Here is a 26681-nt window from a genome sequence, read left to right on the forward strand (position 1 = left end):
CAGACAGCACAAACCTCCAATGAACATGACAATATCCATGATTGCGTCCACAATAGACAACAACTCTGCACATTTTTAATGAAACCACACAGACTAGCACAAATTTCAAATTGCTCGATAACAAAAATTGTATTTTTTTGTCGTTCCTTCTTCTCTGCGCATATTTACAACAATAATTTGTGACAAAAAAAAAGTTTTGAAAATTAATAACGAAACAAAAAAAAAAAAAGAATGGAATTTATTTTTCCATCATGAAAAAAGATTCTGATTTGTACCAGAAATAAATGCTCAGTCATATTATTGATATATGAATTTTGTAACAGAATGAAGATAAAAAATAAAAAAAAAATGTGAAAAAGACACACATAAAAAATGATAAATTTTAAAATAATGATAAATGTGCTAGAAGGCTGATCTATATCATCATTATTATTTGAGGAAGTTGTGAATAAAATACTAAAAATCATTGCGATATGCATGAAAACTGTGATTCATGATAAATGATAAACAAAAAAGAAAAAAATCAAAATATTTCACATAAATCTATTGTACAAATAGTATGTATATCTAAAAATGGAACACAGACAATAAGGAGTGAGAGAGAGAAGTGGAAGGGAAGATGAGGGTCAATTTCTTACATAATATGAAGAAGAAGTAGACGAGAACTAAAGAATAAAATTTATATTTATGAGAGGAAAATTTCTAAATGTGAAGATGAAGCTTTTATTTGGTTCTCTTCTTGTCTGTTTCATACACAAAAAAAACACAAGTATTTACATGAGAATGATGATATTATTGCTGCTGCTTGTTTAGATATCGCATATCAATTATGTCAATTATTAGAGGTCCAATCTATAACTTTTGACAACGATTCATAATCGTGTAAATCAAAAAATGTTAAGCATGTAAATTTACATGCATATATCATATTAAATTATATACCCCCATCTACATTATGGCAATAATATGTAAAATAATGTCAACTTTTGACATCGAAACGCGAGAAAAAAAAAATGGTTGAAATGCGTGTAATGGAACCACAACTATGACTGCAAAAATGGAAATGAAATGTCATCAATCATAAAATTACACTCGGAAATTGTTTTTCTTCGCAATTTGACTTTTTTTTGTAAAGTAACCGACATTAATTTATATATACACAATAGATTGTGAAATAATTTTAATTAAGTGAAAAGAAAATTGTTATTTTTTGAGTCATAATTAATGAAATTTACTCAGTGAAATGTTATCGCAATTATCATTACTACTTCTTATTATTTGGCTGCTGCTTTAGTGATTTTTAAGGGTGTCTGGATAGTTTTTGACTCTCATTTATTAAATATTGTACGGAAAAATAGTTGTGACATATGAAAGACCCCAATTGACGAGCCCAAATTGAGAACTTGACGTAAATCTACTTAATAACTAGATTTTCGGTCGATTAGTGACATTTTCTACGGATAGTTCCATAAAATTTGTCATTAGTCGACCGTAGGTCTAGTTATTAACTGGATATTATGTCAAGCAGCTCATTCCGGGTACGGATCGTGTGTAATTCTTGCAAAATCATTTAAATTTCCATCAAAATTGGCATCTTATCAAAACTTTACTGAATAAAATTAATTAAATCCCCAAAAAAAATCAACATTTAAATAGACCATCAACAATATTGCTACAAACTTAACATTTAGACACCCTATTTTCATATCATATTTAAAAAATATATTTAAAGTTCAGAATTGAAATGATTAAACCTCTTTTAAAATATATATTTTGACACAATGATTATGGTAAATAAAATGCTTGGCTAAGAATAAATTATGAAATGGTAATGAACCTTTTTAAGGAGGATTTCGTGTTTTTTAAATGAATATTTTTATTGATTTCAGCAATTATTATTCTTTGTAGACGATTAAAAAAAGATGGAAAATGAAATTATTTCGCGAGTGATATAAAATAGGATTTGAAAGTTTAACGAGAAATAAAAGAGAATTATGAATTAATGTTCTCGTTCAATTATGACTGAGTTTGGAGCGCATTTTCATCGTTGATCGTAATTTTTATTTGAAAATTTGTTGAAATTATTGAATTTTGTAATAGATTTTATTGGAATATTTGGTATGGACTGGCAATGGTACTTTTGAGGAGAGCTTGAAGTCGACTACAATTTTACGTAAAGTCGAGTCGACTTTGCCATAAAAAATCTGAGTCAACTTCGATCTCTGCTTATGAGATGTCTAAGCTAACTAATGTGTCTTAGGCTGTAAAAATCTTAAAAATTCCCCTTCTATTCTGCATAATCTTGACATTCTTACTACTCAATTGAACAATCTTCAGAAATTACCCTAAATTTTTACCTGATTTCAATTGTCTTTTTTCTCTATATTTAACTGGGGTGTTACTTCAAATGTTAAACACATTCTTAAGAAATTCATGTTAACATCTGTCTCAATTATGTTTAGGGGAAGGGAAGAATTTTGACTAAAAGTAAGACAAATCTATGCTGATCAATTTTTTGGTTTTTTCAGACATTGACACTGAAATTCATCTAGATTAAATTTTTTTTTGTTCGGATAAAGGATGCTATTGTAAATGCCTTGAGTTTTTATGGTTATTGAGGCCCAATAACTCATGAAGAGAAGCTGCAGAAAGAGAAAACACTACATTCGGTATCGATAATTGACAGACGACAGCCAGTGAATGATTCAGCTTTAGTAGACATTTAAGAGAAGGTACGGATCGCAATTGATCTGTACGACCAACGAAGGAAATGAGTAAATTTTCTATTTTTGATTTTAAAATTTGCTCTCTTTTTGACTAATATTAGATAAAAATCGAATTAATTTCGGAGATTTAATTTACAAACCTCTTTTTCATGTTTATGCATCCTTGGATACTCTGGAATACACTACAGTACTCATAAAATGCCATTTTTATGTTTTTCTCGAAAGCTAATGACACTCATATCCTCAATTAAATCAAAGATTTTTCTCAGATCCATGAATTTTAACATTTTAAATATCTCAGAAGTTTCCAGACAGCCAGCCAAACATGTCCATAAATCAAAAAGCCAAATTACAAAAAGGTTTTCACAAAGAAAATGCGCTGATAGGAAAACGAGAAATGATAATGACGCGTAAAATTCTTCAGACGATGAATAAATAAGACAGTAATTTTAAGTATGATAATATAGCATATATATGTATATTAAAAAACTTTCGATGATTTTGAGTTCGAGCAATAGTGAAAGAGGATTTTTTTTTTATGAAAAGAAAATTTGAATAATAATAAGCTTAAAGCATCTTTTTAAAAAAATTATTCATACCGCATATAAAAGATTTTTTAATTTTAATTATACTTTATATATGTTTTTTTGCTTTAGAAAAAAGTTTTTTACCATATTATGAAATATATTAAATAAGTAGAGAAATGTATGAGTTTAAAATAAAAGTATTCTATGAAGCTTAATTATTAAGCATTCATAAATCATGTGCATGACTAATTGTTAGAAATATATATAATATAAAGTTTAAGACAAACAGCATACAATATAAACTAAAATATTCAGTGAATGCAATAATTATTATATTATATATTTTTTAGACTAAGGATATATAAGAATATACTATAAAATTATTTTAATGCGGCGATAATAAATTTTTTTTTGCAAAATTTTGCGCATGAAATAATTTTTTCATTCTCATACAAGAAACTAATTGAGAAAACTTGGATTTTTTTATACTTGGACTCATTTTTCTTTTTTTAAATATATAATATGAATATATTCGATTTTGCTGAAAAAAATTTTAAATATAGACATTCATTATCATAGTTAATTTTGTATAATATACACACAAAACAAAATGATATAGCTATATAGGATATGGAGAGAGAATCTCATTAATAAAAAAAAGATAGCTAGATTAGTAGATGTTTATTTTTTATATTGGATGTATTCATGGTGAAAACTTTCACCATAAACATATTTTTAACAATGGAATTGATCCAAAATCGAATATTTTTTCATTCATAGTCATCTCAATGTCTATTTATTGATTCATTCTCAGTCATGATTAATGTTGGTTTGAACTTTTATTTTTTTTTTGTTGATTTTTGAATGGAAAAAAATTCAAAAAATGAAAAAATTTTTTACATGCCCAGACGATGCAGGCATGTAAGCATGAGAAGCCAGAATGAAAAATTATTAGATTATGGATCGGCTCGAAGGAGGAAAAGATTTTTTGTTTGTTTTTAAGGAAATAAACAATTACGATGTCGATCTTTCTTTTTTCGATTCTTCGGTTTGGGAAAACTGTGAAATATCAGTCTCAAACCAACAATATAATGCAGAGCAATAAAAATTCTGTGACGTCGAACTGATTAATTTGTGGTAATGTGATCTTTATGCATAAATATTATCAATAAATAACATAAGGTTGATTGCCGATAATTGACTGATTTAATATTTATATATGTACACACAAATACACATTAATATATACATATATTCACTAAATATTTCCGAATATTATGGTTTTTTTTTTTTGCTGATTTATATTTTTATTGATCACATAACCTTTAATGTGGCTTTGATGTGGGTTCTGATATAAAAAAATAATGAAATAGGTGAAAGCAATACATATGGAATATTTATTGATAGGAAGAATTTTTCTTTCCTTCCTTTTGAAACGGTTGCGACTTTTTTTTTTTTAATTAAAAATAAACAAAATTTTTAAATTTAAACTTTTTTTCTTCTTCAATTAGCAAAAATCGATTCATTACAGCAGCCAATAATTTCTAATAAAAATTTTTCATTCATATGTCACTTGCCAATATAAGAAAAAATTAAAAAAATGAATTTTCACACGTCCTCGCCAATTTTTTCCTTTTTGTTTTTCAATATTCAACCCTTTCAGTCAGAATTCAAAAAAAATTCCAATCACTTCTTTTTTTTGTTGGTTTTATAAAAAAGAAAAGTAATTGAACAATTTTTTAATGGTATTAAAAAGGCAATGAAACAGTTTGTGGCAAAAAATACACCGATAATTATTCTGCAGTTCTTTTTTTTACAGAACCGAGTGGCAAATTATTGGTTAAGGGTGTTGGGTTTTGAGTTTCCTGTACATTCATTGATGTATGAGCAAGGGAAATTGAGTGCAATTTTTGAAATATTTCGCTATAAAATATTGAATAGAAATTTAAAATTAAACTCTCAAAGTCTTGAGTTTTGAACAATGAAAAATTTGAATAAATTTCAAAAAAGTTCAAAAAATCTCAAATTGGAAAAATGCAAGTTTTTTGTTAGTATTTTGAAAATTAAAATTGATTATTACTCAATTAAGTCAATATATCAATACTTTGTTAAATTAAACCAAATTTCAAATTTAAAATCTAATTTTTCTAAAATCAATTTTAGAAATCTCAAAAATCTCTCAAAATTCTCATGAATCAAAATTTGGAAATTTAGCATAAATTTAATTCATTTTTGAAATATCAAATTTGAATTTGAATCAACTTTACCATCTAAAAACCCATATCCAACAAGAATTCTTAACAAAATTTCAAAATAAGAATCCAATAAGAAAACCCAATAATTAGAAAAAAGAAAACAATTTTTTCAAACTTATTCTGCTGCATCAGAACAAAACAATTCCAACTAATCCCCCAACTGCCACTCAACCAAAGACTCTGCCGCTCGGGTAAAATTAAAAAAATAAATTTATTTTGATTGTTTTAAATTCTCACTAATTAAAAAAATTTAATTCTTCTCATTTTTTTTGTTTGGTTTTGTTTGGAATTTTCATTTAAAAAAATCATTTTGCTATTTAAAAATTCTCAAAAAAACGAACATGAAAAAAAAAATACTTTTTAGAAATCTCTTAGACTAAGTTAGTGAAAACAAAAAAGTATAATGTCAAACAATCAAAAAAATATAAAAGGAAGAATAAAATGATGAAAACGAATACGACAGAAGAGTTCTTTTTTTTTTTGTTTTTTAAATAAAATGATAGAAAAATATAAGGAAATAATCAATGTTGTTGAGCGACGTCGATGTATTTATTTTTTTGTTGTTAAATATTTCAAACAGTTTGAAAATTGACTGGATTTGATTTATATTCAAAGACAAAAAAAGAAAAAAAAAAGTACAAAACTTAAAAATGAAGAGTTTTTGAGTATTTTAACGAAAAAATAATAAAAGTCTATGAGTGACAAAAACTTAAAAGATAAAATAAAATAAAAATAGAATTTTTTTTTGAGAAAAGAAATGCGGAAGTCCGGTATCTACAGACTCGTGATCTACCTGTTGTGAGACTGATTTCCATAGCTCGTTGGCGATGTCCCAATACCTTAAATTGTGGTAGAGATACATCTTCTGATACTCCAACGGAATTTGGACCTTCATTCCATTTATAGCGGATATCTCTCATTGTATATCCGACTTTATTATTCAATCGATAATTTGTGATTTCATGAAAATTGTATATTGATAAAATAACGGATTTGAATTGGATTAATATGTGAATGAATGTTTGGTTTTGGTTATTTTATTTATAACACAATTAAATTGCATCTCATAATATGATTGCGTTGCCTAACGCTTTTTTTTGGCACGCGTAATAAAAATGTTTATATATTCTTTTTGAGGTTTTTTTGTTTTTACTATCGCTATATATATATCGTACGTATTATATAGTTTCCCATAAAAATTAATATTTTTGCACACAACAAACGCTTTTTTTTCGCAATCGTATTTATTTCTCTTATTTTCGCAATTCTATTTGCAATAAAATTTATGCTTAGACCCCTTTTCATTCTTAATTGTATTTCCGCATATAGTCAAACAAAAAAAAAGAGTATAATCAACAAAAACTTTTTTGTTTAGCAACAATTCATGGTTTTTGTTTGTCAGACGAATAAAAAAAAATTAGAGTGGTTCGGTTTTTGTGAGTTGAGATTTTTCAAATAAGTGCAGATTGTTTTGGTGGAAAACGGCAAGATTTTTGTATTATTTTTCGTGCTAGTGTCACAAACACTAACACAAAAAAGCGGTGCAAAAAATTCAATTTCAAATTAGAAATTTTTAAAAATTTCAAAATTAAGTTACATTTCAAATTAGAAATTTTAAAATAATCTTTTAAAATTGAATTTTTAAAAATTCAAAAGATAAAATTTTGAATATTTAAAAATATCGAGAAATTTAACTTTGAACTTTTCAAAAATTTAAAAAGTTCAATCTCAAATTGATTTCAAAAAATCATTTCAAAATTGAATTTCAAATTACAATATGTAAATATTTGGTGTGAATATGAAAATTCAATTTCAATTTCAAATTTTAAATTACAATTTTTAAAAATTATTTTGAATTTGAATTTTTCAGCATTAAAACTAAGGCAAATGTGGAAGAAAAAGTTGAAAAATCTCGACTCAAGTTTGCGCCAGTCGAATAGAATTAAATTTCATTTATATTCAAAACTTTTTGAAATTTTGCTTCAGATTGTGAGAAACCAAATAAAATTTCAAAATGAAAAGAATTTGATTTTTTTTGATTTTTGCTTGTAGAATAATTTTTATATTCGGTAAACATAAGAAAAAAACGATTTTTTTTGTTCATATTTTTGTCATATAAAAAAATATTGGTAATTTATTTCAGTTGGTGATTTTGTTAAAAGCTTTGTTTCACCCATGAACATTTGAAATAAATTTTTCTTGATCTATAAATTAAATAAATAGGTTCTTTGTTGTTGTTTTTTTTATTTATAAATAAAATTAAATCATAAAATTAGAATGATATTTTTTTTCATTTTAAAATCATAAACATAAATACATTTTTTGTGTTCACAACAGAAAGACAAAAAAAAAGTTTAAAAAAATAAAAGAAAATTAAGAATTTGTGAGGAAAACTCAAGAAAAAATTTTTTAATTTGCTTTTTTTTTTTTGATTGCATTTGTATGGGTACCTGTAGTTAGGTTAATTTCGGTCGCCCTCTGCCTGTGGCCCAGTACTCTAAATTGTGGAAGCTCTACTTCGCTGCTCATTCCAACAGAATTCAGTCCATCTCTCCAGAAGTATCGAATATCTCGCATTGTGTAGCCGACTTTAATTTTTATTTAAATTTTTTTTGTTTAAGTTTAAAAATTTTTTTTGAGCACAATTTTTTAGAATTTTTTGTTTTTGTTTTTCAGTTACGAGAAAAATTTTGCGCACATTTTGATACGGAAAATTTGTTTGTATTGATAGATTTTTTGGTTTTCAACGAATAGTTTTAATCGAGTAAATATTTTTTTATTATTTTTTAGTTTGAGTTTCATGATGAGAAGATGTAAAAAAAGAAGAAAAAAGATGTTAAAAAATTTTGTCAAAAATCAATTTTTTTTTGTTTAGCTTGGAGAATTCACACAAAAAAAAATTATAAATTGTTTTTCGCCAATTTATTTCGCTTTTCAAATTCGTTTAATTAAAAACGAGAAACAAAATCAAAGATAAAAATTAAATTTATGTTTGTTGCATGAGGGAAAAATAAATATATTTATATTTTTATAAATATGAGTTTACATTAAAGTCAGAATAAAAAACTAAAATCATAAATCAAAGAAAAGTTCATGATTGATCTCAAAATATATGTGCTTTTTTTATACATAAATCAAGTTCAACTTGAGCTTTTTCTGGATGGTTGGTTGAGTTATTTTTTGGATACCCTCCATACTAGCAAACAAAAGAATTCTCAAAATTTGAGGGAGTGACCCAGAAAGCTCGACCATCAAATATATTTTGAGATGAATTTTTATGGATTAATTTTCTCTACATTGCCACCTAATTCTTAGTTCAATAAATAAATGTTAATATTACTATAATATCAAAATAAATAATAAGCAATTAAAAAATGTTTGCCAACTGGTTAATCAAGATATGAGCTTCATAATATCGTAAGCAGGCTCTTCTCTGAGTTTGTCGAATCGCGACGTTTTTTTTCGATAAATTATCAATGATTCAACTTTATTTGAAAATTTAAATAATTAATTAATTAATTTCATGCTTTTTTGAATTCTTGCTGATAATTTTCTGAATTTAAAAATAATTTCAATAGAGATAATAAAATATGAAAAGAATTTTATTATATTTTATTTAAAAAAAAGAATTTGACAATTGCATTATGAAAGCTTTTCACAAAATAATTATGTAGATATGTCAAGTAGATATTATAAACGAAATTATTAAGGAAGGTTTTTTTTAAAAAAAAGTATAATTTCAAAAAACTTTTTCGATACAAGAAAGAAAATTTTACAAAAAAAGATATTAAAAAAAATTAAATTTTTTTATTGCATGCAATTGATTTTCACTTCATTAACTGGTTAAGTCGATCATAATTAATCATCGTTTATGTCATTAAACTTATCAGAAATTGAATCGAATTGTCTATTAATTCAATTAATTGTCAATCATTTTTTGACTTTTTATAGGTTATATTATTTTTATTAAAAAAATCAAGAAGAAAAACAAATTAATTTTAATAAAAAATTTTGATAAGAGACAATACAATACAAAAAATAAATTAAGTGAAATGCTTATTTTTTTTGATTGAAATATCACAATTTTGATTTGAATTAAAATTTTGGCATAAAAATAAGATATGTAATTTTTAGAATATATATTTTTAATAACATTATCGAACGTATAAACATATTTAATTAAAGCGCTCCTGTTTGATATTTTTTTTGATGTTCTTATAAAAAGGAATATAAAAATTAAACAAAAAAAAAGTTAAAAAAATTTCTTTTTTTTTCATTATTTTTTTTTTTCATTTGTGAATAAAAATCAGTACAATACATAACTCAAACATTTAAAAACTATAAAACATAATCATCAATGTCACCCAAAGCATGCAATCTAAAGAACTCAGGCAATTTATATTCTATGTAGAGTTGACAGGTCGCTTTTGATGCAGATCGGTGAGCTCGAGTGATTCAAAAATATTTTTTTGCGGTAGTTCGTTGCTTTACCGCAGTGCTTTTAGGCCATGAGAAAATTCAACTTTTCTTCCGTTTCGTTGTTAGGCTTGGAAGCTTTTTTTAAATTTTGTCTCCCATGAGACTTGAGGTGTAATGATTCAATTATGATGAAACTACATTGAATAATTAACACTCTAGCTGCATATTGTGGAAAATATGAAATTTATTGACAATTTTTACAATTCTAGAGGGTATTTGATGTTGAATAGACATTTCGTGGATTATAATTGAAAATAAAAAAAGACCGCATGACGAATTTATTTTTGGTTATGTGACTTTCAAGTATGTTTTCTCGAATTTTTGAATATTTTGACTTAGTATGATTTATAATTAAATAGTCAAATTTCAAATATAAATTAAATTAAAAAAGTCAGGCTTATATCTAGGGAAAAAGATTCAGGTGACCCGGAAGGCATATAGCGTAAAAATGGCTGAAAATCAGAGCGAAGATCAACTAGACCCTGTTGCTAGGCTAAGGATAATGAAATCCAACTTCAAACCAGGATCAAGTCGGCCCAGGAGTCAGATTTTTGGCCATATCTACGTCGTGTGCTTTCTTGGTCATTGGAAAGTAAATCAACTTGGTTTTGTCAGATATAATCCCAAAATTATTTCAATTTCTCCATCAAAAATTTCTTAAATTGCTAGTTAAAGTCATTTACAATATTAGAATCTATAATATTGAGTCTTGTTTATATCAATAAATCTTCAATGAAATGAAAACTTTAATATTTAAGATTATTCTATAGTTATCACAATAATTTAAAATTTCATTGCTTTTGTCGTAGATATCAACAAAATAGCAATTATAAAAAGTTGCTAAAGTTTAAAATCTAAAAACTGTCAAAAACCAATAATGAAGCTTTTGGCTGCATAAAAGTATGTAAAATCTAGGAAAATCATGAAAAATTAGATTAAATTACTCATATTGAGCTTTAAAACCACGTCATTACTCCAGATTGTCCTTTATATTACTTATTCCCACCTCATATCCCACGAATGTATCATAATTCCTCCATTTCTTTGCATCACTCGACAACAATCACCAATAAAATTGTCATCTTCACATTTGTGTCATACAACATCGTTGACACGTACGTACAAGAGACAAAGTAGCATCAAATGTCGACAATAATCAACTCTGATTTCTATAAAGTAATGTATATCTGATATAAAGGTTAAATAAATTAATCAATGAATAAAAATGCGAAAACATCAAGCTTTTATATACATCTAAAAATTTCTATAAAAGTTTTAATTTGCAAATTCACGTTGTTTAATCGATTTTTTTTGTTCCTGGTCTTGTGTTTTAAATTCCAATTAAGTCATGAGGTATTATTTTCTAAATTAATACCTTAGAATAAATTTTGTATGTTTTGTCTTCTGTATTCTAATTTATTTAAATACATTTTTACTTTATTTTTTTCATATAAAAAAATTTGTGGCTTAAATAATGACAGAAACAGGAAAAAAAGAATATATAAAAAAAGAGGAAGAAAAAACTTGCGAAAAGCGGATTTAAAAAGGAAACTTAATTTTAATATATATATTTTGCATGTAAAGGAATTAAAAATATGAAAACTAAGCAAGTGAAAAATATTTTTTTTGATTGTATAAAAAAAGGAGATAAAAAAGGCATAAAGGAATGAACAAGATTATGCTTTTAAATTTCTAATCCAATTTTCATTCTTTTCGTATCTAATGAAGGTGATTCTTGTGGAAGAGATGAATCAAGTGATAATTTTCAGGGATTTTATTTTTTTTTGTTTGGATTTTAAACGGATTATTTCACATTTTGTTTGCTGTAGCTTTTTTGTAATTAATCACGTTGTAATTTTTTACCGAGGGATTGTCTTACTGCTGTGGTGAAAAAAGTTGTAGCTTTTAAAGTTTACTAAAGCAAAAAACTTTGATTTATTATGCGGAAAATTTAATATTTTTTTGAATTATAGCTTTAAAGAATCTTGAACAATATTTGTTTTGTAAGCGACCGTACCCCACCCAGATTTACCAATATTGCATGAATATAAAAATTCAAAAGTTGCACAGTTGACATACATCACACCTCCTTTATTTTCTGTGTGTGCATTTCATTTTAATATATCAAAAATCGTCTGCAAAACTAATGTTTTTGTAGCCTTTTTTGGATATGAAAATTTAACACTTTTATGGATATGTCAATACATTTTCTTGTGAAGCTGCCAAAACAGTCTGCAAACTAGGCTATTTGAGCATTGAGCATTTTAGATCAAATAAAAGGTTTTTTTTGGGATTTTTATAGTCATCAAATTTTTTTTAGATTGAATTTCAATGAAAAATGTTTTGAAGAGTTTATTGGTTTTTGGATCTGGCGAACCTAAGCTATAAAATTGGTTTTATGACGAAATATGCTCTGGTGCAATTATGAATGCTTGTTAATGTGAACATTTGTGTTGACAGTGTTTGTAAGGAATGTGGGAGTAAGTTGACAGACATTATTGAAAGTTTGACTGAATTGCGTCCATTTAAATCCAGCATTTGAGTATGGCAAGCTTAATTGTACGTAATTAGGATTATTTTTGATTGAGAAACACTTGAAGGCTTGAAATAGATTTTCGATATGAAATTGTCCGTAGTAGTCACCGATTCATATCAACGTGTCACTAATAATCACCTATACATGTCAACATTGTTCCTAGTGGTCAACGTTTCATATCAACATGTCCCTAGTATTCATATATTAATATCAATCTGTCCCCAGTAGTCATTGACTCTTATGAATCTGTCCATGTTGGTCACTACTTCATATTAATTTGTCTATGTTGGTCACCAATTCATATCAATCTGAAAATCACCATTTAATTCATTTAGAATCATATTATACACCTCCAAAAACTGCATGTATGTGATAGAAAATTGGATTTGATAATTTAACGTCACTAAAATTAAATTAATAGAATATAAAATGTATTTGGTTTTAGCATTTTGGTGCTAGCATTAACGAGCAATTGTTTAATAAAATTTCAGACTTTTGGTTTATTGATTAATTTCACATAGTGTGAAAATAAAACGCTATTAAAAAAATTATGAGAGGCATCTGTTTTTATTGAAAAAATGCATGGTGATAAATCAAACAGAAAGAAATATATTCATATATTATTTCATATATAATATATTATAGATAAAAGAATATGATGTGTGTACAATTATGATATAAGTCCATGATTTAATTATAAAAAAAAATATTATAGATTTTTTTTATTTTATATATCTTTGAAAATGTCTACGATGAAATTATAATGATATATATTTTATGTCATCATAAAAATCGTCTTTATAATAAATTTTATATATATATTTTCGGCATCAAAAAGAGTTTGGTATTTGATTTCAGACAACAACAAAAAAATTGTGAGATATCAAGTGATATATATTGACTTGAGATTTTCTTAATATATTCATCAAATATGGGGCTATGTATGTATATCCTCTTGGTCATCATTTGCTCATATCATCATGGGACAGATATGATGTTTTGATTTAGTTTAATTACAGAAAAACAAAAACAAAAAGTTTATTGATATTTTATACCAAGAAATATTTGAGATTTTTTTTATTATATTTATATAGTTAGAGGGCTCAATGTCTTAATAATTTTTATATTTTTTGGTTGCTTTTCAATATTATTATTTTTGGTGAATTTAAGATCTCAAAAGCTTTAAAATGTTTAAAATGCTGCTGCTTTTTTTGAGACTGAAAAGTGATGTGCGACATAAAAATTAAGAGAGAGAGAGAAATTTTGGAAACAAGTCTCAATTTCCAGACTTGATTTATTTTGAAAAAAGTGTCAAATTTTTTTTTGAATTATTTCAGTTATTTTAGATCCAACAAACAATATACGGATTTGTATATATAATTATAATATTTATTTTAAATATACATTTCTTCATGGGTGACAGAGACAGACTTAAGTCAACCTTCTGCGGTTGCTGTACTAGAGAAGGCGACCGAAAATCAACCAACAAAAATATACTTTCAATATTACCAAATTATATGTGTTAAAAAACAAATGAACAAACAGGGGCTGTTTAATTATTTTTATTTTCTTTTTTTCTTCTTCAAATTTAAATTTTAAAAAACTTTTTTTTTATTTATTTCTTTTTTATCTGCGCAATTTTCGAATTTTTTTCTTTCCGTTTTTTTCTTGCTTTTTTTTAAAAAGTTTTTCAACAAAAAAAAAATATATGAATCTCTATACTATACATATGGGAATGTATAATGTTAGGTCTGCTTATTAAAATTAGATCTTTTCAATTAAAACATACTTTTCTTGCCTAAAAGCTGATTGCAACACAATGCATTTGGCAAATTATATAAGTTGTACATGTGCGAGCTTTCAGATTACATTTTGATGAATTGTTTTTTTTTTTTGTAGCCAAAAAATTGAATTTTATTGCAAATTATTGGTGAATTGTGAAAATATAAACAAATTTACATCGAATAATTAAATTATGAATTTTAAATTTTGAAATATTCATCAAATTGTAATATGAAGATCACAAGAATGTTTGTGCCTATGTTGAAATTTTAACTATTTTACTTCAACCATTCTTATTTATTTGCTGTTGTACACTTTTTTGCATTTATCAAGTTTTGACAGCTTGTTGAGCATAATTTATCTGTCAATAACTCATCAAAGTAATTTGTTGTATGCATTTCATTAAAAAAACATTAACTAACCAAAAAAAGAATGAAAGATTCTTAAAAAAGATTCCAAAAATTAGAAAATTATAATCAAAAATCAAAAAAATTAAAAAAATTAAAATTAGACTTAATAATCACACGTACTGCTTTTGTTTGTTATTAGGTATAGCACTTATGGAAATCTATGTGAGCATTTGTGAATGCTTGTAGATTTTCAAAGTTTATCCCGTCATTATTGGATATCTTCTTTACTGTATGTAAGTTTGTACTTTTATTCGCAAAAAAAAACTTAACTTTTATATCGCGTGATGAGTTAAATGAATTGGTCAATTTATGAATTTTTTAGTTGAGTAATTTGAGGCTAATGAAAGCTATTTGACGACGTATTTGTGGAAAATTATTGAAATTTATGTGTGGGATTTCGATAGATTAGTTTTCATTTATCAACTGTCAGTGAATTATTTTGTTTAGAAATATTCAATTTAAATTTTATTGAATGAGAGAAAACAATGACAAATTATGGCATTTATCATGAAATTATTATGATATTCAGTCAGGTTAGGTTGTTGTGTATTCAGTTATAGGTTTTCAGTAATTATAGGATTTGATTCTCATTTGGAAAAAGGTTAACTTTTATTTAAATTTGGTTGAAAACTATGAAATTCAACTTAATCATTCGCTAGTTTGATTTATATGGGATACAATTTGATTTTAAAATTTAATTAATTTTTAAAATTTCAAAATTCATTAGAGCCGACTTTTTCCATACTAAATCCCAGTCAAGCTCTGAGTAAAGTATCGGAAAATAAGATTTGAACTTTAATTCAATTCACTTTTATCTCAAAATTGAAAATTTTTTTTCGAAAAATCACATTCAAATCTAAAAATCTATTTTAAATTAATTCTCATTTCTAAAATTTAAAATTTCCAATTTATCCCATTAAAAACAGCTCTCAAAAGTCCCCGCATCCTCCCCAACGTCACAATTCATTCGTCTCATCACTCAAAAATGCACTTAATTAATATAAACAAGGAAATTTAAACTAAAATGAGATATAAAATAATAATAAAGTGGATACATTAAGTTATGTAGATAAAAAAATAAAAATTATAATTAATCATCATTAATTAGTTTAATGATTAATTCCTCGTTGCTTGATATATAATGATTTTTTTCCGAGAAATATACTTGAAGTATTTTTTTGTTTTTTATTATTTTTTTAATGTAAAATACCGTATAACCTCAATATTATATTATTTGTTTTTAGTGATATTATTCATCTAAGTAATTAATTAATTATTATGTTAAGATGCACCCTTAATTATTATTAAATAGGGTCTAAAAAAATTTGTTTTTTTTTATTCTTTTCTTAGATTTTTCTCATTTGCATATGTGTGTAATATTCATTATCAATAGCAATTTAATGCGGTCTTTTATAAATAATAAATAGTATATATAGTCTATATATATATATTTATTAAAAGTAAATAAATTTTAGACAAAAATAAAATTGAAAAATTTTACTACTTACAACTTTCGATTTCGATATGACACAATTGTCGATCCATTGGAAAGTATTGTAAATTCATTGGACATGAGGCTGTAATTGTTAATCTGAAAAATTTATTAAAATTGTGTCATTATTTGAATTTTAATAAATATTAAATTATTTTTATATGCTGAATAGGAAGAATAGAATAGTTAAAGATAAATTTTTAAATTATTTGTAAATTTCATTGAGAAAATTAGCTGAATATCGGGTTCTTATTGGACTAGATTGATTATGCTATAAAATATTTTAAGGTTAGATATCAAAGGCTAATAGCTTTGTAAAACGATCGTTTGACCACCAATCATGATGTTAAAGGTTAAGTTCCATGTTGGATGAGTGATTAGATGGTGCTTACAAACACTGTTTCAGCGAAGAGAATGAGCAGAATTCTTGTGTTTTTGTTGATGTTTCAGAACAAATGAGTCTGATTAGAATAAATCAAATAAAGATGAAAGTGAGGGCAATTAAGTCTGATTAGATTCAAATTATTCTAATGTGAAAAACCAAAAATTCTGAACAATAAGAATCAGGGGCGTATTCAGGAGGAAAAGATTTGATTTTATATCGAAATTCAAATTTTTGGATTCTTTTGAGTATCCTGAAGTCATCAAAGCATATTTCATAATTAGATTCAAAGTGCTTCTTGCCAAAGTTAGCAACGTCCTGAACTGAATTTCTTTAATATCGGAAAACTAAGGGCAAGACAAATAAGGACGCTCTTTTGAATACACTTGCACAAGAACCATAACAATTTTACAAGCCGGTTAATTGATACAAAATTCGGTATCAGGTCAGTATGACTCCGACCTTGTGCCAGATTTAAACTGAATCAAGTCAAGTCGAAGCCAGTCTAGGACCGTATCAGTGATCGGTCAACCGATTTGTATTTTTCAGACATCTAATAAAGCCTTTCAAATCTGAAAGATCCAGAACTTTATACGTGTCTCAAGGTTGATGACAGTTTAACGAGTGTGTGTTCGTTAATCCACAGCAGTCAGACCTAGGCCTACATTATTTAGCGGGATCTTGAATGACTTTGTTCACCTAATTTTCCCTTATTCCCTTGTTTTCCTTTATACAAGTCTCAATTCCAAAATCCAAAATAATCACCATAAATTCAAAAATTTTCTCAACAAAATTCCAAAGTGTAGAAAAATTTCAAGGATAATTAAGCTCAACATGCACTCAAAAAAATGTAAAGGAAAATTTGCATTAAAAAAGTTCTCACACACAAAATGTCATTCGTAAGAAAAATAAGAAAAAATTGTTCATTAATCCTTACCGCATACTTCTAGTGATTGCACCAGAATGGTGAACTCTAATAAACTCATTACTAGTTGTAGCTATATGAAAGTAAGACTGTTTTTCATTAACAAAGAACGTATCCGGCACCCAAATACTTTTAACGAAGTCAGAACCAACAGATAGTTGCTCGACTCCAGGCCTCTTTCTATAAGCTAATCTTGGATCTGTCCAAAATTGACGAAAGTAAAAATCCAACGTAAAGTCCTGTGTAACATTGTTACATAATATTATGTATGCAGATATAGACGGTAGATGTAGTGAGTAGTAGGTAGCAGTAGTAGAATGGCAGTTATTAGAATTGTAAGGAAGGAAGGTAGAAGAGAAATGAATAAAAAACGCCATTAGTATGATAATATTGGAATAAATTTTAAATATTTAAGCATAACATTAAAATTTTAATTATAAAGCGTTGCATTATGTATACACATTTATTATTCAAAATGTGAGTTTTTCATGTAAATTTATATTGTTCTTCTTTTTACTCTCTCTCTCTCTTTCTCACTCTCTCATTCTGACTGTACATACAGATCTACAGAAATCATATTTATGTATGAAAAAATACTAGCGTGTACTCTATGTAACTAGTAAAATAAATGTACATACAATATGATGATGAAAAAAAAGGAGGTTGTTATAAGGCGCATGAATAAGTATGACCTCAATCATGCCATTTTGTCGTTACAATCGCAGAAAAAAAATAAACTTGAGAGAGCGCAAACAGGCAAAAATTTATTCAACAAATTATATATTTTATTATAATTTTTTTTTTACTCTTTAATGTGTTTCATTCATTCATTCATTCATCCATATTACTAGGACAAAAGTTGCATTTTTTTTTTGTTGTTAACAAATCGTAAGCAAGTGTATTTATAAATGACTGAATGTCAAGATTTGAATTTTTAATGATCGTTACATTATTTTTGTTTCATTTTCATAATTTTACTTTTGAAAAACTCTCATTTTGAATGATTTCGTCAGAGTTGGTATTTAAGAGTCGATATTGGGGTTGGTTGGAACTTATGTTGATGTAAATTTGAGTCCATAAAGAATTTAAGGCCAAATTAGTGGGTATTGGTAATTAACAAAGAGTAACCAGCGATCGAGCCAATTTTGGACGCCAGCTGAGAGAAGCCATGGATAACAGATGACCTGTACGACTAGCAAAGTTAGTAAGTAAGAGCCAAATGAACTGAACTTGAGGGCCAATTGCCAAAGTCTTACAAATTAAACATTGATGTTTTGAAGAAGCTTTGATTGTCCTTGGGTAAAGCCACCACGGTGACGAGTTGGCAGTATACTTATAACCAAGTAGCAGATACTTGGACAAATCAATAAAATGTATGCCAATTGGCGATGGTTAAGATAAAACCATTGTTGTTCTAAATTGGAAGCTAAAACTGCATTCTTGAGTCTAAAATTCATTCAAATATTTATTTTATGTACCTGATAAGGCACACCAGTGTATGATCCTGCACAGTCTAAGAATCACTGGTCTAAATATTCAAGCATTAGGTTAATTAAAGCAAATTCTTTAAAAATGTCGAAAAATTATCAAATTTAAAATTTATCAAAAAAAGCTTCGATTTGCCTTTTCATGCAATAAATCTCACGTAAGCCAAAAAGCTCTGTTATCTCAAATTCCCATTGGAATTTTAATGTAAATTAAATTATTATTATCATTAGCTTCAATAATGGAGCATGTAGCATAATATGATAAGGATCTAAAAAAAACTGTCAAATTTATTCCCAAAATTTGACCAATAAATTTCATCAACTCAATTCCCCACGAGACAGACCCACACCCCATCTGAAATATCCAACTCTGATGATGAACATAATTTATGCTAGAATATTAATATGTACACAACAACAACATTAATTAAAAAAGTAAAGCAAGTTAAAAAAAATGTACATTCATTACATAAACATAGCAAAAAAGAACGGAGAGGGACAAAAAAAAAGTAAAAATATATAAATAATTAAATGATATAAAAATTATTCATGATAAGCATATAATGTAATTATTCTAAACTAGAAATTATAAATTACATGTCAATCTCGAAAAGTGTTAAAACATATTTACAGTCATAGAACAATAGGCTGAGGAAAAAGCTTTCAAAAAGACTACGACAAAGAGCTTCCGGGCAATAAAAGGAAAAAGGAAAATGTATGAAAATAAAAGAAGGTGGGACTAAAAAAAAAGAAGAAAAAAAAAACTAAAAGCTTTTCCAAAATTAAACATAAGTGCACTAAAAAAAAGTGTTGAACAAATTAGTGAATTTTCTCTTTTTGTTATAAAGTCTCTGTTTCGTTCATAGTGTTCAAACAGCTTTTTTTTCGTGAATAAAATGGACTCATTACAAAGATTTTTTTTTATAAGCGAATAGATGAAAAATTTGATTTTTTTTTTAGGATGAATAGATGCAAAATGAAATGCGAGTTTTTTTTAAGTTATGTACATGACATTTTGTTTTATTTTAAGTATTTTTTTTAACTTTTAAAGTTTATTAAAAAATTCTAGTTTAAAAGTCTTAAAAATTTGTCAAACTTATACAGACATTAAAAGTATAAAACTAAACTAAAGAGAGAAATTTGAGAAACTTGACTAATTTAAAATATTATTTTGGATGAAAAATAAAATTATTTAAAAATTTTGTAAAAAAAAATTTAAATTTGTTTTGATACATTTTTATGCAATTGGCAATGGGTCACGTCATAAGGTGACGTTAATAACATTTTTTTATCACATTTTTATTTTATTAAAATTTGATTTGGTTTCCACTATTTGAAGAAAATTCATTTTGTTTTTCATTGGTTTTATGTCAAGTTTTTTTTGTTACTTTTTTGAACTTTTTCTTTTCTTCGATTTGATGCAATCACGCCACAAAAAAAAAATATACACGACTGAAGTGAGGTACTTTTCTGTTAGAACTACTCGTCTTCAACCGTCTCTACCTCTTCATGAGAAATTTCTTAAAATTTTACAAATATTTTAACGTGTGGGTTTTAATATAAATTGTTAAATTTTCAATAGATTCACAACGTTTTATAAAGTTTTGGGGTTATTATGTTATGAATAAAATATAGTAATATGAAATATTGGCTCGTGCCACTTCATATTTGGTTTATTTAAAACAATCATTATTTTAAAATCTCAATTTTTATTTTGTTTTATGTTATAAGATAGTTTTCAAAACTAATTAAAATATTCATCATGAATTATGATTTGCATAGACTTTTTTCATTAGTTTTGTATATATTTGTCAACATTTAGTGATCAGTATTATAATTTTTTGTGTAATTTTGAAATGATTTCCAAAAATTTTGGATTTTACGAAATATTTTGTCAAATTTGGAATTATTTGGTTAATTTTCATATTGACGAAGTGGTGAGTATGAAAATTAGGATGCTTTGCAAATTTTTTTTGGTTTGTTTTTTAAGGATTGTGGAGAATGTTATATGTGGAACAAAAACTTAAAACAGAATATTTGGAATTTTAATCCAGAGAACAGATCTACCCTCAATTTTAATTGCTGGCTTCTTTACTGTTAGGAAATATTGATATACATTAGGGTACAAAAATCAATTTGGATTCAAACAATGAAGAATATTAGATACGAATTATGGATTCAGGCTCAGGTATAATACTAGTTAGAAGCCTATTTGGATTTTTTACAATTTCTTGAAATCAAGAATTCATAAAATTGTAAGAATTACAATTATTGATTTGAAAGAAATAAAGAATTCACAATTATTACGATTTTTATTAAAGGATCTGATCCTTAACCGGCCTTTAATGGCTTAATTGATTACAAAAAACTCTTATTTCTAATTCAAAAACAATTAGATCCGAGGTAGAGTATCCAAAAACTTCATGAAATAGTTTCAACTCTTCACTCAAACTACTTCATATTCTAAAATCGGCAATTCATTCTTATATGTAAGCTCAGTGAGTAGAACTAATGGAAAAGAATCCCACCCCAGTGTAAAAAAAAAAGAAAAAAAGATCTCAAAAATAACAAGAATTCGTAATTGAAAGAAGCGATATCATAACTATTTTTCTCTTTCGATTACTTCATCCAGTCTCAAAAAAAAAAATGTTAAGTAATAATTAATTATTCAGTGAGTGTACACGAACGCAGACATTACGATACAATGCTGTAATAAATTCACATGATCTGTTCATGGAATGTATGAATAAAAAATATATATATAAATATATTTGAGTATGTACTAAAAAATCATATAGAATTATTTAGGCTTCACAACATCAGAATCATCACTGTACATATTTTTATCATCATCCTGATGTGAGCAATGAGAAAAAAAATATTAAAATAATTAATTAATTAGCTTGGGAATCATAGAAAGTTTGACGGTTAAAGGAAGGAACAGACTTACTTAAAATAATAATGAGAAATAATGACAAATAAAATAACTGAACAGATAGATAGATGGACAGAAATATATAGGAAGACAGACAGCGCTAGTTAATGAATCATTATTGATATTAAAGCACTCATTCCTTTACATTTACAAAAGTACTGTGTATTAACGTTATTTTTTTCATCTTAATCTTAATTTCCATACTGTAGCAGATACAGATATAGATATAGAATAAAAAAAGGCAATGAACGGCCATAAAAGCAGACTTTACAGTGATCAGTGAGATAGGGAGAATTTAATTATTAAAGCATTAAAAAATATAATGAAAATTTTTAAGAATGAAACAGAAAAAAGAGAGAAATAAAAAAAAACTGTAAATTAAGCTCTAAGACATCAAAAGTTTCTTTTTTTTTTTGTTTCTCGTCACGAGATAAAAGCTCTGGAAACAGAAGCGAAAAAAAAGTAACAAAATATTGTGTATATAGACAATAACGAGCAAACGAAAAGTTGGATGGAAAAAGTTTTTTTTTTTATTTTTTAGTTTACAGAAATGAAATGACTGTGCCATCATATCTGCTTCATTAGAGTCCAAAATAAGTCTTCAACATTCAGAACAACGTAAAATAAAGTAAAAAAAATCTTTAAATCTAATAAATCAAGTTGGAACAATGCTCGAGAGTTGTTTTAGTCTATTTCTCTTTTTTCGCAACTGCTCCAAGGAGCTTTCAACCTTAAAAAACCATAATAACGTAATAACAAAAACGCAAAGAAAAAGAAAAAAGGAAAAGAAAGGAATGTTTCAAGGATTTCATAAATTTTTATACGTATGGATGTATAAGTGCCATTACTTTGATTATATTCATTACATTTGGCAATGAACTGCTTCAGAAATTTATGAAATCTGATGGAAGAGAAAGAAAATATGATGAACGGAAAAAAGTAAAAACAGACAGGGGTTGGGGATTTACTTTTTTTTTTGTCATTTTTTGTTTTGCATATCTTTTGGGCGTTTTTATCAATTGTAGGTGGTGATGATGAATTGTTTGTCAAAATGATCGAGTAATTTTTTGAAGAGAATGGATCCCGAGCAGCACAATGCAATGAATCGCATTTCTTGTTGTGAGAATGAATCAGAAATAGTCATCATGATGTCGATATTTCAACTTAATCGTTAATACGGCAACTTAGCGGTGCCCTGATGAACATGAACTGTTAGAAAATAGAATTGATCAGATTCTTCATAAAATGCAAAAAAATATGATCTTTATTGACAAAATAGTTGAAATATCTTTTTATCTTGATAAAGACACCAAAATCTGATTCTCCTAACAAAATCATTATTGTACTGTTCTCTATATAGTTACTCAACATACTGAATTAGTATATTTAAGTAACTATATATTAAAATAATTCAGAATTCCTTTAATGGTGATGGTTACTGAGAAAAATAATCTATTCATTGAAATGTAATTTTAGCTGAATCACCTAACAGACAAAGATATTGATTGACTTTATCCGTGAATACTCTCATTAGGGTGGGTTTGTTCATTGTGCAGTTGAGATTGACTTTTCAAATATTACCAGATATCTACACACACCTGAGTGAACAAAAATATGTTATGACTAGTTAAAGACAAGTTAATGTCTAGTTTACAGTCTAATTGAGTCTAGTGTACAGACTCATCAAGAACTAATTCTTAAAGAATTAATTCTTAAAATTTAATAGAATCTTTTGAAACTTTCCTTAAATTGAAAACTATTGAATCTTAAACTATTGTGAAATATTCATAAAACAGGAATAGTGCAATATTAGTTCATCACTTTCGAAATTCATCCCACTTCTACAAGATATCCCAAGACTACCAAAAAATGACAAAAAAGTGTCCATCCCTTTAACGACGTAAATCAAAAAACAAATAATTTTAATTTTGGAAGTAGATTTTTGTTTTTTAAAGAAATTGTGAAACAACGAAACAATACATTCAAACAACAGTACAAAACGATTTATTTCTTATTAAATTTTTTTTTCATAGTTAGCAAAAACTATATGTATATATATTTTTGATTATTTCGTTTTCAAGGATATACAAGAAAAAGGAAGAAATGAAAAGAAAAATGAATAGTAAAAAAAAAGATTTTTTTGTACACGTAAAACATAAGTTTGTTTCTGTATTATTTTTTAATATGTATATATCGTAAACAAAGAAGCCTTTTCTTGCAAATATGTATAGACACAATGTTTGGCATATATTCTCTTATATGATTTATTAACTGTACAATTTGCATAGATATATATGTAGCATGGATTTTTATATATTTAAAAAAAAAAAAGATAAAACATATTGCGATTATAGAATTCATTACACTCATGAAATCATAAAACATGAGATACATATCGAGTTTTTTTATACTTTTTTTTTGATTAAACAAGTATTTTATATATATATTTTAAAAGTATAAAAAATAACTTATTATTAGATATTTATTTTATATACCATGAGAACTTCTGACACGGAACTTATACTGAGCACATACATCGTAACCCCAACTTCGATCGCTGCTCCTAAAAATGTTATTAAATTGAAACGATTCAGTTAAAAATAATGTTTTGCTTTTTGTAAAACATAACACTTAAAATTTCCTTCCATGCTTTTAGCTGGGAAGTTATTATGATCTTAAACTTAATTTTTTGAGCTTTGTACAATAATTCATTTATCGAAATCAGCAGTTTTTTTAAATTGAAAGTTCAAAGATAGTTCATGTTGATTAAAATTATTTCAATGAGATTCATTTTAATTTGTAGGAGGGCTTTTGAGTTGACATTTATGATTGCAAACGTTTGTGCGGTATTAATTAATGAATATGTAATATTTGAATGGATGTAAACTTTGATATGGCTCACTATGTGCCGTGAATTGGGGTGGCTATATGAGGAGTTGAATAATTTTAGTAGCATAGACAGTCACTTAAGACATATGCGAACAAGGAGCTCAAGTACATGTTCCAAAGAGCCAAAGGAAGCAAATTTTGTTGACGGCCAAAGAGCTTGAGGAACGCTTAAGAACTCATGAAGAGAAGCTATATATAGAGATGGAATTCCATTAAGTATTGTGAGTTAGCAAACGGAAACCAGCGAAAGAGTCAGCTTGATCTGCACAAACAGTGAAGTAATGAGTAAATAAGTAAGTATATAAGCAGTTCTTAATCGACAAACTTCTTCGTCGAGACTTTCAGTTGAATTTTTTTGAGTTAAAAATTAAAAATTTTGGAAATATTTTGAATATTTCGGAAAATGAAGACTTATTCAGATTAATGAGAACATTATTTACAGATATTGTATTAATACATAACTAAATAGGTCTATCAAATGGCTCGTTTGACTTAATTTTCACTTGGAGTCTAACAATGAAAAGGTGCGAGCTGCGAGCTTTAAGACATATTCATTGAAAATTCAAAAAATCCTCCAAACTAAGCCTCGAACTTAAGAAATTAATGTTGTATTCATCTATTGAACTGTGTATTTTGCTCAGCCAATCTTCGACCGATTCACAGCATTCCTAACAATTTAAAACAAACCAGAATACAAACTAATTACTCCTAAAACTGAAGCATTACAATTTGAAGCTTCATATTCAATTCATACAGTCATCCTAACTTTAATAATTTACAATCAACATGAACTATTTGATGCGGAAAATTAAATGAACACATTGACAATTTTCATTTAATTAACGCCAAAATATTATGGAGAGCCATAATAAAAATATGGATATTTTTTCTCATTTTTTAATATTTTAAAATTTTCATCTACAAAATCTTTAAAGATTTTTTTTTATTTTTCATTAAATAAATTCCTGATATTATTATTTCAACTAATTGGCTTTTGCCAAGCTAATCTAAAATTCTTTTTCATGAGAAATTTTCACATTTTCATCAACAAAATTCCAAAAACTTTTTTTTTTTTTTCATATTTTTGATGGATTATGTTGACAAGCAATGAATAATTGTCTGCGTAAAAAAGAAGAAAATTTCATTTGGAAAATGCATAAATTCATTAAAATTTACTGTACTCTCTGGTGTAATTGGTAGACATGGAAATTTCGAGGTGTTTTTGGACGTAGTTTGACACATAAAATAATAGATGAGATGTAATAAAACTTTAATGGCTTTTTGGCTACTTAATTATCATGTGAGGCAAGCGTCCGAAAATTATCATGAATCATAATTAATTAATTAGCTTATTGGGAAGGTTTTTTTGGTCTAGAAAGTTTGGATTGTGTGGTTTTCAGGATGAATATATTATTGAATTATGCTGGTTGTATTGATCCGTTCAGAGGCTGATTAAATAAGGTAGAAGAGCTCATGGACGGCCAAAGAACTTTTGGAAGAAAGCTGTAGATAGAGACAGCATTGCGCTTGGTATTGGAAATTGACAGACGGAAGCGAATGATAGAGCCAATCTATAAATAGCCTCAAATACCCAATAATTTATTCCAATCCAGTCAGACATATTCAGTCCATAAAAAGAATCAATTTTCATATATCTTAATTTCCAACAAACACCAAAAAATAACTAAAAATCCTTTCCATGTCTAGCCTCATAAAACCAAAAATCCAGCAATAAACTTTTATTTTTATCTTCCTTAACTTTTTGCACTTCTCAAATTCCTTTTCTTCAAAAACTTCTTCTGATCATTTAGGGAGGTAAAAATGACTAACAAAAAAGCTCATTAAAAGCTTCAAAA

At 26.5% G+C, this 26681-nt stretch overlaps 1 protein-coding gene across 3 annotated transcripts in view; it reads right to left on the reverse strand.

Annotated features, from left to right (window-relative positions):
- Nucleotides 1-26681, reverse strand: part of Rdl (Resistant to dieldrin) — a 58969-nt gene that overhangs the window by 9377 nt on the left and 22911 nt on the right. For 2 of the 3 annotated variants that reach the window (XM_070637010.1, XM_070637018.1), the window contains exons 5-7: nucleotides 17527-17753; nucleotides 16224-16306; nucleotides 6302-6439 (exon numbers count right to left, since the gene is read on the reverse strand). In XM_070637010.1, the coding sequence (XP_070493111.1) occupies nucleotides 6302-6439; nucleotides 16224-16306; nucleotides 17527-17753 (448 nt within the window). Of the gene's footprint in view, nucleotides 1-6301; nucleotides 6440-7958; nucleotides 8097-16223; nucleotides 16307-17526; nucleotides 17754-26681 lie in introns of all 3 variants that reach the window. The other variant, XM_070637027.1, reaches the window with a different exon arrangement.

The sequence above is a fragment of the Chironomus tepperi genome, unplaced genomic scaffold (genome assembly GCF_022539635.2).
Source record: "Chironomus tepperi strain 1889 unplaced genomic scaffold, CSIRO-AGI_Ctep_v1 contig_11, whole genome shotgun sequence".
In the NCBI taxonomy this organism is placed as follows: Eukaryota; Metazoa; Arthropoda; class Insecta; order Diptera; family Chironomidae; genus Chironomus; species Chironomus tepperi.